This window comes from Nuphar pumila, chromosome 10, assembly GCF_984573655.1.
Source record: "Nuphar pumila chromosome 10, dmNupPumi1.hap1.1, whole genome shotgun sequence".
Lineage (NCBI taxonomy): Eukaryota > Viridiplantae > Streptophyta > Magnoliopsida > Nymphaeales > Nymphaeaceae > Nuphar > Nuphar pumila.
The window spans coordinates 2,516,333-2,533,328 of NC_143258.1; the positions used below are offsets into that span (position 1 = coordinate 2,516,333).

The 16,996-nt window shown below is 39.3% G+C and overlaps 1 protein-coding gene and 1 long non-coding RNA gene across 2 annotated transcripts in view; both read right to left on the minus strand.

Moving 5' to 3' along the window:
• Nucleotides 1-2,225: 2,225 nt before the first annotated feature.
• Nucleotides 2,226-3,343, minus strand: LOC149823237 (uncharacterized). Its single transcript, XR_016435060.1, has 2 exons — nt 2,622-3,343; nt 2,226-2,531 (listed from the first exon to the last, which is right to left on the minus strand). It is a non-coding gene; the product is annotated as an uncharacterized LOC149823237 (long non-coding RNA).
• Nucleotides 3,344-3,830: 487 nt separating this feature from the next.
• Nucleotides 3,831-16,996, minus strand: part of LOC149823238 (delta-1-pyrroline-5-carboxylate synthase-like) — a 32,871-nt gene continuing 19,705 nt past the window's right edge. The window contains exons 17-20 of the mRNA XM_090018729.1: nt 5,154-5,222; nt 4,641-4,707; nt 4,489-4,559; nt 3,831-4,250 (exon numbers count right to left, since the gene is read on the minus strand). Of these exons, the coding sequence (XP_089874855.1) occupies nt 4,175-4,250; nt 4,489-4,559; nt 4,641-4,707; nt 5,154-5,222 (283 nt within the window). The 3' untranslated portion in view covers nt 3,831-4,174. The remainder of the gene's footprint in view (nt 4,251-4,488; nt 4,560-4,640; nt 4,708-5,153; nt 5,223-16,996) is intronic.

The window sequence follows — 16,996 nt, forward strand, 5'->3', positions numbered from 1 at the left end:
AATTGGAGATGGGAAGGAGACGAGAGTGGGGATACTATTTAATGAGGGTGTAATTCGAGATGAAAAGGGTGTTGGGAATGGAGATGGGAGTGAAATGAGCCATTTTCAACTGCATCCTCAAAAGGATGTTGACAACTAGGCCTCATCTCTCAGTTTCATCCCACTCCCACCACCCTCTCATCTTCTCTCCAACACGCTCTCAAACAGAGCCTAAATAAATGCACTAGGTAAACCTGTCAACGATCAGGTACCCAACTTATGAAGGTATACCTGAACTTGCCTAAATAACAAATTGTCAGGCTCGGGTTTTGTTGGAGCACAAAAATGAAATCTCAAACTTAGATCTGTATAATTTAAGTTTACTTTTAATTAAAGTACATATAAAACACTCCGGTTGGGTCGAGTACTTGGCGAAAAAGCCCAGTTGAATCGGGTACCTGGCAAAATCCAAGCCACATATTGCTTGGGTTGGGTTTGGGTCGACCCAGATATTATTCAGGTTAATACTTTTTATGCCCATACTCAATCCGGGTTGGATCGGGTACCAGTACAAACTTGACCTATTGAGAGCCCTAATTAGGGATAATTTACAAATTGGCACTTAGTTTTTTGGCAAAAATAAAAATGTACCTATATATACTTTTTTAAAATGCATCTAAATTTTGTTATGGTTAAGAAAAAAATCCATAGTTGTATCAGTACCATAGTGATAAAAGTTACAAACAGCAAAATATCGGCAGCCAAAAACTTGCAAAATTTTGATTTTTTTAAATCTCATGTTTTTTGACACATTCTTGGCAATAAAAAATAAAATGTATTTTTATAAGAAAATATAAATATAAAATATTTAAAAATAAAAACCACAGTTTTTTCATAATAAATAGCTTATATGAACATAAATATCACATTTAAAATATGATATTAAGGTTTTTGACGAAAAACTTGCATGAAATTAAAAATATAGAGAGAATTTACTGTTTTTAACTTTCAGGTAATTTCTTGCGATATTTTCATAAATCTCGACAGATTTGTCACTATGATTGGTACTCGATACACCATCTGGTATCATGTACCACGTGTATCAGCATCTGATATTGATAAGAAAATTGTTTTAGAAACCATAAATGATTAAGAAACTTGTTCCAATTACTTTGAAAACTAGTCCAATAACTAGTGGAAACTCATTTATATGCATTATAAGTATCAGACTTGTTTATATTATTAACGTGGCACATGCAAAAACAAGTATTAATACAAAAAACACTTTTCGTTAAGATTTTCAAATATCATGACACAAAAATATAATACAAATGATTCATCGAATGTGCATATTTAACTATTTTGAATTGTAAGTACTTTTATGAAAATTTAATGTATAGAAACTCATAGCAATTATTTTAAAACACGTGCCAATGCTTATTAAAAACTCGTGTTAAAATATTTTGAAACCATATCAGTGTGTTCTAGTAAAAATGTACTTGAAAATTTTTAAATCCTCACATACTAGTGCTAGCACTTTGTTCCAACCGAATTCGAACAGTCTACATCCTAAACTGTTTTTTTAGGCAGGTATTGAGTCCTTGACCAAATAGTTGCCAAGGGGCAAGTAATCTGGCGATTTTATTGGGAAACCCTCCGCTGCTTGGAATCATTTATATTTTTCAGATTCAACACCATCATTTGTTCTGAATTTCACCTTTTGAGAAGCAAGCAGGGAAGCTATTCTAATATAATCTACCAGGTACTTGGTGATCCATTTTCTATGGTTTAATTTCTTTACCATGTTCGATTTTTTATATACTCTGTAAATTTCAAGGAATTCCACCTCGCATGCTTGGCTTCTTTTCCCTCAAGTCCCCCCCCCCCCCCCCCCCCGATGATCCCGTTTTTTGGTTTCGAAAGTTGTCGCCTGTCATGGGATGGCCAAGGATCAAAACCCACTGGTGAAGGGCCTCCCTTACCTAGGTCAAAGCAAGTGGATATAGCAATGTTGTTAGTATCAATTAGAATCGGCTTGAATTGGCAATTCAATCCAATTTGCATTGAATCAGAGGATTCAGCCCAACTCGGGCTTGAATAGCCACTTATTTTAATATTTTTAGTATTTTCAATATTTTTTATTTTAAAAAGTAAAAGTGATGCCCACAGTTGCTCTGCTCATCTGGTGGCGGCGACTTGTGAATACCAACAAGTTGACAAGACATCACACATTCAAAACCCATGGGTGGCATTCAATGGTGGCTAATAAATATGTACATTTTACAGGCACATTCTCCTCTGGGTTCTCCTGGGACCTGGATAAAGGGTGAGATCCTTAAAGAACCAGCTTTCCAATCGATTGCCCATAAGCTAAACAAATCTCCTGCACAAGTTGCAGTAAGATAGGGCATCTAGAGTGGCCACACTGTTCTTCCAAAAAGCACCAATGCTACAAGAACAAAGAACTTTGATATATTTGATTGGTCCATCCCCAAAGATCTCTTTTCAAAATTCTCAGAAATCCAGGTCACTTGGTCATCTGCATTATGAAACTGCAAATCAGAGTGACATATTCTCCTGTATGCCGATTATGCGTTCTGTGTAGGGTGCAGCAGTGCTCCACATATACGGTGGGCATTTACCTTCTGCATTAGACTTCGTATAGATGGTGTAGAATGAACTTTGAGCTCCAGCATTTCACCTGGATTGTCATCCTGTCTGAAACAGTAGCTTGACAATCTGTACTCAAAGGTGCATTAGAGTTGTCACATTCTTGTCCTTGCATGGGAATGAAAGTACATGGAAATAATCATAATCTATATCTATGGGTTCTGATATATGCAGAATTATGCACCATATTGCTGTGCCGACCACTATTTTAATTAGTTTACTTTCAACCTGCAGAAGAGGTTGGTGAGACGAGACTTTGCAGTTCATTACATGCAGTCCTAATAAAAGCCTGGAGGAGCTTTGGGACGGGGAAATATGACCCAGTAAAATCAACTGTCTTTTTTATTCACTAAATCACATGATGTTCAGATGTTTCTGAGTGTTTCTTTTGCCCAAGACCTCTTTTAAATGAATCAAAGCTCATATTATTTCAGCATGTCACATATTGTAGTAAATGGCCATACTGCTCATTTTGGTTCTTTTATTGGACCAAACCATGTAAATATTTAAAAACAAAAATCCTCAGACTAATGTTCTCAAAGTTATCAAACTTTTTCTCCATCCCAAACTTGGGCTTAGTATCCAGAACAAATTGTTATTCTAGGATATAACCTGAGTAACATTAGATTCCTCAGTGATTGCAATATCTGAATGTAATGAATGGAAAACCTTATGCATATCTAAATAAATCATTCCAATTCGGATGTTATATTTTGCTGCAATTGTTATCACAGCTAATACTTTTCCGTTCCCTATGTTTTAACAATATAAATGAGGTGGAGGAAAGTGGTGAGCTATTTTGGCAGACACAAAACTCCGAACCAGCCTATAGATGTTGCTCTCACTTGGTGGGCTAAGCAGACATTTAGTGACAAGGTTTATAGAGCTAGGATGGTGAGTTTTCAAGTTGTGGTTCGAACAACTTGGGAGCTAAGAAATAAAATCCTATTTGAGGGTCTGGTGATATTGGAAGAGGGTTTCTTATGTCGGATGTTGAATGAAGTCTGGGTTCATGTGCTGCGAGTGTGTCAGAACATAAATCACCCTATAAAGACCTGCTGGTGGTTCACCAATAGCTGGAATCCTTCTTCGGGCTGGGTTAAAATAAAATCAATGTATTCAGTTTAAAGAAGCAAAGGTGGACGGTAGGGTTAATCAACAACTGTCCAAAATAAATCAGATTTTGAGTATCAACTGTTTCAGATAAACAAATGATTAAATGTGAACCCGCTGACCTGGAACAAATAAGTTGGCTCACGCTATGCAATCGAGTCTTGACTGCTATTAGCAAGTTCCCCGAACACATCTAGTGACTATCAGAACATAAATATGAATACAGGATTTGCAAGCAGTGGAAGGACTATCCAAAACAACAAATGACAATGTTGAAAGTACAGTTCAGGAATGCAACCTAATAAAAATGAACCGTAGACACACTAAGGTGAATCCAAGTAACAGAAGCAAAATTGTTGAACTTCTGAAGAACTTAGAATCAATCATTTGGTGCAGTAGCCAACATACGAGACTAGAGAGGAAGCTGCTTGTGGGTGTAGACCACCCCCTTGTCACCATCTACCACTTGACCGCTCCCTCTTAGAAGCCTACACCAAAGATGACCAAAAATTAACACTTGAAACAAAGATGCCCAAAAATTAAAACTTGAAATAATCGGTAGCATGGAACAACACATGATCCATGTTTAATATTAAATTCCAGTCTTCCTGCCTCAAAATTGGCTAGCAAAATAAATTTATTCATCTAAATGAATCAGACAATCAGGGTGTTATGTACTGAGTTTCAGAAAATCACAGTGATTATCAAATTATCCTTTGTGCATACCATCGTGTTGTGAGAAGTCCTTCCACACCAACTGGTCCCCGGGCATGAATTCTACTCGTACTTATTCCAACCTGTACAATTGTATAGAGTAACAAGATTTGCACCTCGAGATTTAAAATCAATACAAGGTTTTACGGAAGGAAGCTGTTTACCTCGGCACCAAGTCCAAAACGAGCTCCATCACAAAAGCGAGTGCTTGCATTGTGGAATACAGCAGCACTACAAGGGCAAAAGGAGAGTGACAATGTATAACTTTTGAATTCAAAGAATTAAACAATTAAAATTTGGAAAAAAACCTTATGAAACAAAATGGTGCACATAAAGGTCAATTTTCAATCATGTCCTTAGTAGCTTAGCTGTATCAAGTCATTCTCTTATTTAGAAAGTTCCATCTTTAAAATCTCCTACTACCTTCTGATGATCCTTACATAACAGTACACGTAAAATGCTGATTTAACCATTCATCCACACAAGAACTAAGCTAAGGCCTGTGGGTGTACATTTGAAACAAAGAATTAATTGCTTCAATAGAAGCTTTGCAATTTCACAAATAAAAAAGCATAAATCATATATATGGAAAAAATACGTCATAACAAATCAATAATTACATAGGCATCATTTTATGCCCCAAGGTAGAGGCAAAGAAAGGTGAATAACTGCATTACCTATCAACTTGTTGCAAAAAGATCTCTGCAGCTTCACTGTCGTCAGTAATTATGCAATCTGTGTGAGCACTGGAAGTTTTTTACAGAATAAAAATATTTAGAAACTATTGATTACAAACTTGAACAAACTATTGATTATACACACACACACACACACATAATGAGTAGTTTAAATTCATAAGGTCTACAAGTCTTAAAAGTAAGTTTACACAACAGCTACTGGAAGCACATAAACGAACTAGGAAGTTAGATCTTAGGATGCTCACTGCTGAAGCGGGAAGCAAAATGCTTGCTAATAGTTGGGACTATTGTTGGAAACATGACTTCTATTGGTGCAGTAAGCCTGATCCCCTACAGCTGGAATCATCGATCCATTAGATGGATCATGCTCGCATGTGGGAAGCATGATTCCCACTAGTTGAGAACCCCAATCTCTATTTTTGTTATCTATGTATTGCATGTATATTCGATGTTGGTGTTATTATTAAATAAAAATGATTTAATATTTATTACATAAATCACTCATTATGCCTGATCATGCATAATATTTGCATTTTATTAATCATTATTTATGCATGATCCGTGTTAAAATCGCTCTAAAAACCCATTTTTATTGATAGTTCTGAGAAATTGCATTGAATTGAATTTTATCAGAAATTCGTATTTTTCAAAGCTTTCCCTGCATATATTTTCTTTAGTGTTTCTATTATAGTTAGAATGTTTTAATCATAGTTTAGTTTGCTTAGTTTTTTTTTTAATTTTTAGGAAGTTTGTTTGTTTGTTCTTAGACAATAAAACTTGTTTTACTAAAATGGGTCTTTTGAAAAATATGGAAAATCGTGGACTTGTTTTGAAAATTTTCTTTTACCCTAATTTAGTATTATAAGTAATCTTCTACAGCCAAAAAAAAAGTCTCTCTCTCACGTTGGAATTGACGCAGCCCACTTGGAAGCTCTCTCTCTCTCTCTCTCTTCCCCTCCTCTTCTTCTTCTTCTTCTTCTTCTTCTTTTCCTTCTTTCTTCCTTCTAGTCTTCTTCTTCTTCGTCTTCTTTCAGCACAAGGGAGCAGCATGATGATCTGATACGGGAGAGACCCCTCTTTTCTCAACCACTCCAGCCGACCTTGGTAAGTCCTCCATATTTTTCCTTCTTTTTCATCGTAGATTAGGATCATTCATTGCATGCATCGTAGTTTTGATTTTTACATCTCATAAATCATATCATATTCTGCATATTAAGATTAGATTGGTTTGTATTTAGTGTTGAAAAATAAGAAAAACATAGATTTCGTTTTGATAGAATAGCCATGTAGTCATTTCCTGTTTTGTTTTAGTTAATGGTAGCGTCTTTTGTTAATTTTATGCAGCCATGTTTCAGTGTTGTTTTATGTTTTTTACAGTAAGTCTTTCTTTTGCAAACTGCATGTTAATGTTCTTACTTAGTGATTTTTTTTAGCACCGTTTCTATACCTGCATACCACGTTTTTCTTAGTCTTTAGATTCATCGTCGTTTTTTGTTAAATAAGTTCAACACTTCTTTTTATTATTTAGGTCAACGTTTTTTTTCCTTTTTGTTATAGTTTATATTCTGTAACATGTTGCTTAGTTTAGTTATCATTGTGTTGTTTTATTTATTAAATTAGCTACATTAGTTATTGTTTGCCATGATGTTAATTTCTGATGTTAAGCTATTTCATCAAGCAGAGCAGCGTGAATCTTAGAGCACGTTGATCTGTGAAATTTTTATAATTGGGTGAACCAGTTTACTGTGGACCGATTAGTGGGAGACTCAGGTTATGTGTGCTGGTTAGTGTGCACCGATCTTGTGTTTTGATCTGGGCTCTTAAGCAATCTGCTGAATTTGTATCTTCAAGCATGATGCAATTAACGATAATAAATTAAGTAGAGTTGGATTTCAGCAGATTGTGATTCTCTGAGTGTATTCAAATTTTTTAGAGCCATGGGTCTTGTCATCATCGTTAATCACATCTACCAACGTAATCAACGATGATGACGCTTCAGCTAGGCAGCACTTTGTGTTGGATTGAGTAGAGTCTATCAATTATTACTGCAGAGAGTTGGGTTAACATCAATTAGTCTTAATTTCCTGTTTCGCAATTAGGTTGCTGCAAGGTTTTAGTGGTTAATGTGAGGTCAATTAATTAGTAGTTAGTATATTAGATCTATCTTCTTTAATAGTAATAGTTAGTTTAGATTTAATGTTTTACTTGTGACTTGAAGTTAAGTAGTTTATCACAATTAGGGTGCAGCTTCATACAGTTCCTTTGTTTTTAGTCACTACGTGATTAGTTTAGCATTAGCTCATTAGTGATAGTTAATTGCATTTCAGGTTTAATTAGTTAGACCATATTTACGTGTCTTCATATGTCCTTTAGTTAATTTGTCATTAGTTGGTTATAAATTAGTTAAGTTGTTTTCCTATTTTGTCTTTTAGTGTTAGGTTAGATTAGTTTGTTTATGTTTAGTTTAGTTACATAATTCAAATCTGAATATTTTTAGTCATTAGCTATTAAATTCTTGTTAGTTTTTCTCGTACTGCTTTGTTTTGTGTTTTGCAGGGAAGCGTTGGATGTGCAAAGAGATCAATTTTTTTGTGCCCTCAAGTGAGCCCTCAGAGGACCCTGAATCAAACCATACCAAAGTGTTTAACCTGGAAGGGACAGGAAGGGACCACCAAAGCCTTAAGCACTGAAGACTCCTGTTTTTCTCTTTAGATTAGGCTTTTATTTTATTCAATTCATTGGGTTGTAATAAAACCATTTATTTATTTTGTTTAAGCCCTCTGCGTAGGGCCGTACTCTCGTAGTTAATTATTTAATTAATTCTTTTTATTTTGGCAATAAAGAGTAGTTAGAGTGTGTGTTTGAATACGAAGTATTTTCCGTTCCCTGAGATCGACCCGGACTCCACCACTTGTGCGAGCCGGTTTTTATATTTTTGGTGTCTGGCTTTCACTGGATTTTCATTAAAAATATTGTTTTAAAAAGGGTTTTCATAAAACTCACACCAAATTTTGGCGCCGTTGCCGGGGAACGGCGAAATACTAGTATTCACTTTATTGCCTTGTGTTTGTTCTCGTATTTTTAGGTTGTTAGTTTAATTCAGTTCTTTAATTAGGATTGTTTAGTTTGTTTTTCGCATTTAGGCTTAGAACCACGAGTGTGCATACCGTAGAGACAAGCTTACTTTTCTGCACAGCTCACCCATTAGGATCCCCTTAGAAGTGACTGTGTACGATTGGTACCGTGCACATAGATTTCATTGTCATAAATTCTCTATTGAGTGCAACTGCGTGGTTCTTGTTTATTTCTTGTTTTCAGTAATTGTTTTTGTTACTCGCTTTGTGGTTTGTGTGGTTTGGCCGCTAGCGCGTTAGTTAGGTAGAAAAACCCAATTTAGGACGGTTGCTGCACCGGTCTACCCTTTGGTGCATGCACGGGCGACGTTCGCTTGAACCTGAGCTTGCCGAATTTGTTGAGGATCCCGAATCTTTCTTTAGGAGAGCCCATCAAGCCAGCCCCATGGCTGAAGATCAGCAGTTGATCCGTCCTCTTAGGGAGTACTTTATGCCCAACACATACACTCCTGCCTCCTGCATCACAAGACCTGATGTGGGAGCGAACCATTTTGAAATCAAGGCCAGTGTCATCCAGATGTTACCCTCTTTTTATGGCCTTAACAACGAAGACCCATAACGTCATCTCGATGAATTTCTCGAGATCTGCTCTACGGTGCGAATCAACAATTTTGGAGATGACGCGTTAAGGTTGACGTTATTCCCCTTCTCCCTTAAGGATAAAGCCAAGCATTGGCTGAAGGCCCTCGATACAGTTCAAATTACCACTTGGGAACATATGCAAAGGGAGTTTTTAAAGAAATACTTCCCAATTGGTAAGACGAACCAGTATCGAAAAGCCATCACTAGCTTTTCACAGATCGAGGGAGAAATGTTTCATGAAACGTGGGAGAGGATGAAAGATCTTCTTCGCAAGTGTCCCCACCACCAGGTGCCCCGCTGGCAACTGGTGCAATATTTTTATGATGGTCTCACTAAGAAGAACCGTCAAATGGTTGACGCTGCCTGTGGGGGCACTTTTATGCTTAAAAGTGAAGATGAAGCATGGGGCCTTTTTTAGACCTTAAGTGAGAACTCCATGCACCATGCTTCTGCTTCACGATCTGAGAGGGCCACACCTGTGCAAGATGGCGCGAAGAAGGCTGGTATATTCGAGATAGGGACGCACCTTGAGTTGCAAAACAAGGTCGACCAACTGTCTCAGAAATTAGATCAGTTGTTGGCGGGTCCTTCTCCAGTCCTACAGGTGTGTGCGTTGTGTGCTAGCCCTGCACACCATGTTGCTGATTGCCCCGTTGCACCACAGTACCCTGAGTTTGTCCATGAACAAGCTCAGATGGCGCAGAGTTTCGCTAGGCCCGCACCCAATCCATATTCCAGTACATATAACTCGGGCTGGCGGAACCATCCCAATTTTTCATGGAGAAATCCACAAACCCAACCTCCCAACCCGTCCCAAAGCCAACCCAGGCAAGGCGGTTATGCGCCTGGATTTCAGAGAAACAGCTACCCTTCAGCTCAGCCGACTTATAGTCAACCTCAGTCCCAGGAGCCTTCGTCCAGCCAGTCTTTTGAGGACAAGATGTTGCAAGCCTTCTCAGATATCAAGGCCAATCTGAGCTCCCATACACATTCTATTGCGAAGCTTGAGACGCAAATGGGACAACTCGCTGAAGCGCTTAGCAGGCGGAGTGAGGGAGCTTTACCTAGCCAACCGGTGGTGAACCCTAGGGGTAAGGAGCCGATGCATGGCTTGCATATGACAGATGCCCATCAAGAGCAGGCTCAAGCAGTAATCACCCTCAGGAATGGGAAGCAATACCAAGCGAGGGAGGCTGCAGAAGAAAGAGAGAGAACGAGTGAGAAGCAGCCTGTCCCTACCGTCCCACCTCAGGAAAGCGAGAGGGCTCTACCATCTGAGCCTTCAAAGTCCTATACTCCCAAAGCCCCCTTTCCTGAGGCGTTAGAGAGGCCGAAGTCATTAGGCAAACATGGAGTGAATATGCAGGAGATGCTTGAGATATTCAAGCACGTTCAGATAAACCTCCCCTTGCTTGATGCCATTCAGCAAGTCCCTGCATACGCAAAGTTTCTAAAGGAGCTTTGTACGCAGAAAAGAAAGTTGAAGTCACAAGTGCCGAAGAAGATATACTTGACTGAGCAGGTGAGTGCGGTGTTGCAGCACCAAACCCCACCAAAGCTTAAGGACCCAGGGACTCCAATTATTTCGTGTGTCATAGGAGACATCACTGTCGAACGTGCATTGCTCGACCTTGGGGCAAGTGTCAATATCTTGCCGGGTTTCTTTTATGACAAATTTGGATTAAAGGAGATGAAGCCAACACCTATGACCCTGCAGCTTGCAGATAGATCAATCAAGGTCCCGCGAGGGATTTTGGAAGATGTGTTAGTCAAGGTAGAGGACTTCTACTTCCCTGTCGACTTCATCATTTTAGATATGGAGGGAGTTAATGATATGCGACAGACCCCATTATTCTTGGACGCCCCTTTCTGGCCACTGCCAATGCGTGCATTAATTGCCGCACAGGTGCGATGGATGTCTCATTTGGCAACAAGAAGATGAGGCTTAACATTTTTCATGCGACGATGGGACCTGCCGGCGATGAGGCTTCTTTCGAGGTCGACTTCATTCAGGACCTGGTAGAAGCAGAGCATACCTGGTTATTGAGTGATCCACCTCAGGAGGAGGTTGATGAATCACTCAAAGAAGATGGTCATGGGTCGATAGAGAGTCAGACAAGTGATCTGAGTTGGACCTGGCACTTCGAGCCGCTTCCTGAATTGGCAGAAAAGCCAGCCCGACCATCCATAGAGAGTCTGCCTGAGCTTGAGTTGAAGCCCTTACCGGCCTCACTCAAGTATGCCTTCCTAGGCAAGGATCAGACTCTCCCCGTCATTATTTCCGCAGACCTGACTGAAACACAGGAGTGTCAGCTTTTACAGGTCTTGCACGAGCATAAAGAGGCGATTGGATGGTCGGTGGCAGATTTGAAGGGGATAGATCCCTCCTTTTGCATGCATCGGATTATCATGGATGAGGGGGCTAAACCCTCAAGAGAGGCACAAAGGAGACTAAATCCCCATATGAAGGAGGTGGTAAAGAAGGAGGTAGTCAAATGGTTGGATGCAGGGATCATTTATCCCATCTCCGACAGTCAGTGGGTGAGCCCTACCCAGGTTGTCCCCAAGAAGTCTGGGCTCACTGTAGAGATGAATGAAAAAGGAGAAAGTGTCCCCATGAGGACTACCATGGGATGGCGAGTATGCATAGATTATAGAAAGTTGAACAGTGCAACCAGGAAGGATCACTTCCCTCTGCCGTTCATCGACCAGATCTTGGAGAAACTCGCGGGCCAGCAGTATTTTTGTTTCCTGGATGGTTATTCAGGATACAACCAGGTGGCCGTTCATCCCGAGGACCAGGAGAAAACGACGTTCACCTGTCCTTATGGCACTTTCGCTTATAGGAGAATGTCGTTCGGGCTCTGTAATGCCCCGGCTACATTTCAGCGGTGCATGATGGCGATCTTCTCACATATGATGGATGATGTCCTGGAGATTTTCATGGACGATTTCTCGGTCTATGGCTCTTCATTTGACGATTGTCTCCAAAAGTTATCTCGTGTGCTTCAACGTTGTAGGGAGACAAATCTGATTCTTAGTTGGGAAAAGAGTCATTTCATGGTGAGACAAGGGATTGTTCTTGGACATATTGTGTCTGAGAAAGGAATCGAGGTTGATAAGGCCAAAGTAGAGACCATTGCTAGATTAGCTCCACCGACCTCTGTGCGGCAGGTGCGATCATTTCTAGGGCACGCAGGTTTTTATAGAAGGTTCATTAAGGACTTTAGCCAGATTTCTCGACCGTTGTGCAACCTACTAACGAAAGATCAGTCGTTTGTGTTTGATGATGCCTGTCTGAAGGCATTCTTGGCCCTGAAGGAAGCTCTGACTACTGCTCCTATTCTTCGATCTCCTGAGTGGTCAGTGCCATTTGAGATTATGTGTGACGCGTCAGATTACGCGGTTGGAGCGATTCTCGGTCAGAAGATTGAGCGACGATCTCATGTGATTTATTATGCTAGTAGGACTCTCTCTGATGCGTAAATGCATTATACCACCACAGAGAAGGAATTACTAGCCGTAGTTTTTGCTCTTGAGAAGTTTCGATCATATTTGTTAGGCTCCAAGGTCATCATTTACTCAGATCATGCAGCATTGCGATATTTGATGAGTAAAAAGGATGCCAAACCGCGTCTCATTCGATGGATCCTTCTGTTACAAGAATTTGATCTCGAGATTCGAGATAAGAGTGGATGTGAGAATCTTGTAGCAGATCATTTATCCAGACTGACAGTGGAGACATCCACTGATCAGGGGCAGATTGATGATTCATTTCCGGATGAGCAGCTCTTTCATGTCAAGCGTTTGCCTTGGTTTGCGCATATCATCAACTTTTTGGTGACTGGAGAGTACCCTTCGCACTGGAACCGCAATGAGAGAGATCAATTTTTCTCGCAGGTAAAGCACTATTTTTGGGAGGAACCAGAATTGTTTCGATTATGCCCGGATCAGATGATTCGGAGGTGTGTTCCTGAGGAGGAGTATGACTCCATTCTATCATTCTGTCATTCCTTGGCTTGTGGAGGTCATTTTTCTAGTCGAACGACAGCCGCAAAGGTCCTCCAGTCAGGATTTTGGTGGCCGACATTGCATAGAGATGCTCACGATTTTTGTAGGAGGTGCTTGCGCTGTCAGCAGACGGGACGCATCGCCAAGCGTGATATGATGCCCCTCCTTCCTATTTTGATTGTTGAGATTTTTGATGTGTGGGGCATTGATTTTATGGGTCCTTTCCCGCCTTCGTTCGGATTTATTTATATTCTAGTGGCGGTTGATTATGTCTCCAAATGGGTCGAGGCCGTGGCCACCCGAACCAATGATCATAAGGAGGTGCTCCGATTTATCAAGCATAACATTTTTAGTCGGTTCGGAGTCCCTAGAGCGATCATTAGTGATGGTGGTACGCACTTTCGTAATGTACAAGTAGCTTCCTTACTTAGGAAATACTCGGTACATCATCGGATTGCCACACCCTACCACCCACAGACTAGTGGCCAAGTCGAGGTCTCCAATAGGGAGATCAAGCGGATTCTTGAAAAAACTGTCCGGCCAGACCGCAAGGACTGGTCTCAGCGCCTTGATGATGCCCTTTGGGCCTATAGGACTGCTTTCAAGACTCCGATTGGCATGTCCCCATACCGATTGGTTTTTGGGAAACCATGCCACCTTCCTGTTGAATTGGAGCATAGGGCATATTGGGCTATCAAGAAGTTCAATTTTGATATGGCCCAAGCTGACGCTGAGAGGAAGTTGCAGTTGAGTGAGCTTGAGGAGTTGCGCAATGAAGCCTACGAGAGTGCCAAAATATACAAGGCTCGAACCAAGCATTTCCATGATCAACATATTGTGAGGAAGCAGTTCGAGCCCGGTCAAAAGGTGTGGCTTTATCATTCACGTCTCCATCTTTTTCCAGGGAAGCTGAAGTCCAGATGGGATGGACCATTCATAGTCCATAGAGTTTTTCCACATGGAGCGGTAGATCTTTTGGACCCTCGAACGGGTAGCATTTTCAAAGTTAATGGGCAGCGACTGAAGCCCTACATTTCTGATATGGTGGTGCAGCAAGACATTGAGGCTATTAACCTCGTGGATGCATGAGGGGGAGCACAGGTTTGTATGTTGTATTTTTAGTAGGATCTAGTAAATATCATAGATGGTTTTTCGTTATTTTGCTTTGATTTCTTGTATCTCATGAGTATATTGTTAGATCAGGTAACCATTCTTGTGCATTCGTAGGACATGCATTTATATGTCAGGTGACTTCTACTCTTTTCTCCCGATTATCTTGTTTTCATATGCAGTCCCTTAGTTTCATATAAGCATGGGGGAGTGCCACTGAGGACAGTGTCATTCAAGCATGGGGGAGGGTGTAGTTTGAAAACCTAAACTTTTCATGTCTTTGTACTTGCATTTTTTTTGTCAACTCATTAAAATTAGGCTTTTAGGGAATGAGTTTGAACTTATATGACTGCTTTGCAACATCAAACGTTTTTAGAGAATTTTTAAGCCCCACGAAAAACTTTTTCTAACACGAATCTAGAAAACCATGGTTATTTATGTGGATTTCAAAGAAATGATTATAGAAGCATGTTAGAGTTTATTTTGAATCACAAGTATGGATATGCACAGTTTTATTTTTTTGAAAAACTAAGCAAATGAACAATATTGCATTTAAGAGCTCAAAAAGTGAAACGAGCATACGTTTAGTTGTTTGATATCTTCGTACTCCCTAGTAGCTGGGCTTAGACACAAGTTGAAGTGTTTGAGTCCAGGGTGAAAAGGATAACGAAGGAAGTCAATTCTTTGTCTACGTTGATATCTGTGGCCTATTTTGTTCGAGCAAGTAGAGCCGGAGGGGTGTTTACACCTGGTGCCCTAAAGCCATCTGGTTTGGGAGTCATCGGCCCGAAAGCTCGTTACATGGACTTTATAGAGAGCCTAATAGATACTGACATTGCACATGACAGAGAAGTAGACTATACGTAAACTATAGAAAATTGAAGGTCTAGTGACTCGAGCAATTAAGTCTGAGGGATACTTTGTATCTGGTGCCCTAAGGTCGTCTGGCCTGGGAGTCACTGACCCAAAGCTCGCTACACGGGTCACAAAAACTGGAAATTGGGTATAGTGCTCAGAAAAATTGATTGAAAAATGTGGAAAATTGAAAATCAAGAAAGAGAAAAGAGCGTAAAAGAGAAAGGTTCATTGCTTAAAAGCAAATATTGAGAAAACCTGTGCAGAACACATATGAGTGAGGATAAGTAAATAATGATATGTATGTATTTAAATTTCTAAGGATGAAACATAAATGATTATGCTATTTAGAAAAGTGAAAGAAAATATTTTATTCTGTGGTGGCAAGTAGAAGACTCTAATCCTGTTTTGATGATGCAATGGCATGAAATATTTGTGGAAACGAACTCCTTAAACTGCCTAATGCTTTGTGTTTTAAAATTCTTATGCATACTTGACACAGATGTTTGTGGGTAGCATCACTGCAAACCCTCACGAGACCTTACTCGTCCACTGGGGTAACTCAGGGGTTGAAAGGGCTTGTTGCATATGCTAAATGCAACCGTGATTCCTACGAAAGTGAGTTAGGTATTTATTGTGTGTCTAGTTTAGTTTTTTTTTTTTTTTGCTTCAGTTTGTTCGAGGACTAGCAAACGATAAGCATGGGGGTATTTGATCATGCATAATATTTGCATCTTATTAATCATTATTTATGCATGATCCGTGTTAAAATCGCTCTAAAAACCCATTTTTATTGATAGTTCTGAGAAATTGCATTGAATTGAATTTTATCAGAAATTCGTATTTTTCAAAGCTTTCCCTGCATATATTTTCTTTAGTGTTTCTATTATAGTTAGAATGTTTTAATCATAGTTTAGTTTGCTTAGGTTTTTTTTTAATTTTTAGGAAGTTTGTTTGTTTGTTCTTAGACAATAAAACTTGTTTTACTAAAATGGGTCTTTTGAAAAATATGGAAAATCGTGGACTTGTTTTGAAATTTTTCTTTTACCCTAATTTAGTATTATAAGTAATCTTCTACAGCCAAAAAAAAAGTCTCTCTCTCACGTTGGAATTGACGCAGCCCACTTGGAAGCTCTCTCTCTCTCTCTCTCTTCCCCTCCTCTTCTTCTTCTTCTTCTTCTTCTTCTTTTCCTTCTTTCTTCCTTCTAGTCTTCTTCTTCTTCGTCTTCTTTCAGCACAAGGGAGCAGCATGATGATCTGATACGGGAGAGACCCCTCTTTTCTCAACCACTCCAGCCGACCTTGGTAAGTCCTCCATCTTTTTCCTTCTTTTTCATCGTAGATTAGGATCATTCATTGCATGCATCGTAGTTTTGATTTTTACATCTCATAAATCATATCATATTCTGCATATTAAGATTAGATTGGTTTGTATTTAGTGTTGAAAAATAAGAAAAACATAGATTTCGTTTTGATAGAATAGCCATGTAGTCATTTCCTGTTTTGTTTTAGTTAATGGTAGCGTCTTTTGTTAATTTTATGCAGCCATGTTTCAGTGTTGTTTTATGTTTTTTACAGTAAGTCTTTCTTTTGCAAACTGCATGTTAATGTTCTTACTTAGTGATTTTTTTTAGCACCGTTTCTATACCTGCATACCACGTTTTTCTTAGTCTTTAGATTCATCGTCGTTTTTTGTTAAATAAGTTCAACACTTCTTTTTATTATTTAGGTCAACGTTTTTTTCCTTTTTGTTATAGTTTATATTCTGTAACATGTTGCTTAGTTTAGTTATCATTGTGTTGTTTTATTTATTAAATTAGCTACATTAGTTATTGTTTGCCATGATGTTAATTTCTGATGTTAAGCTATTTCATCAAGCAGAGCAGCGTGAATCTTAGAGCACGTTGATCTGTGAAATTTTTATAATTGGGTGAACCAGTTTACTGTGGACCGATTAGTGGGAGACTCAGGTTATGTGTGTTGGTTAGTGTGCACCGATCTTGTGTTTTGATCTGGGCTCTTAAGCAATCTGCTGAATTTGTATCTTCAAGCATGATGCAATTAACGATAATAAATTAAGTAGAGTTGGATTTCAGCAGATTGTGATTCTCTGAGTGTATTCAAATTTTT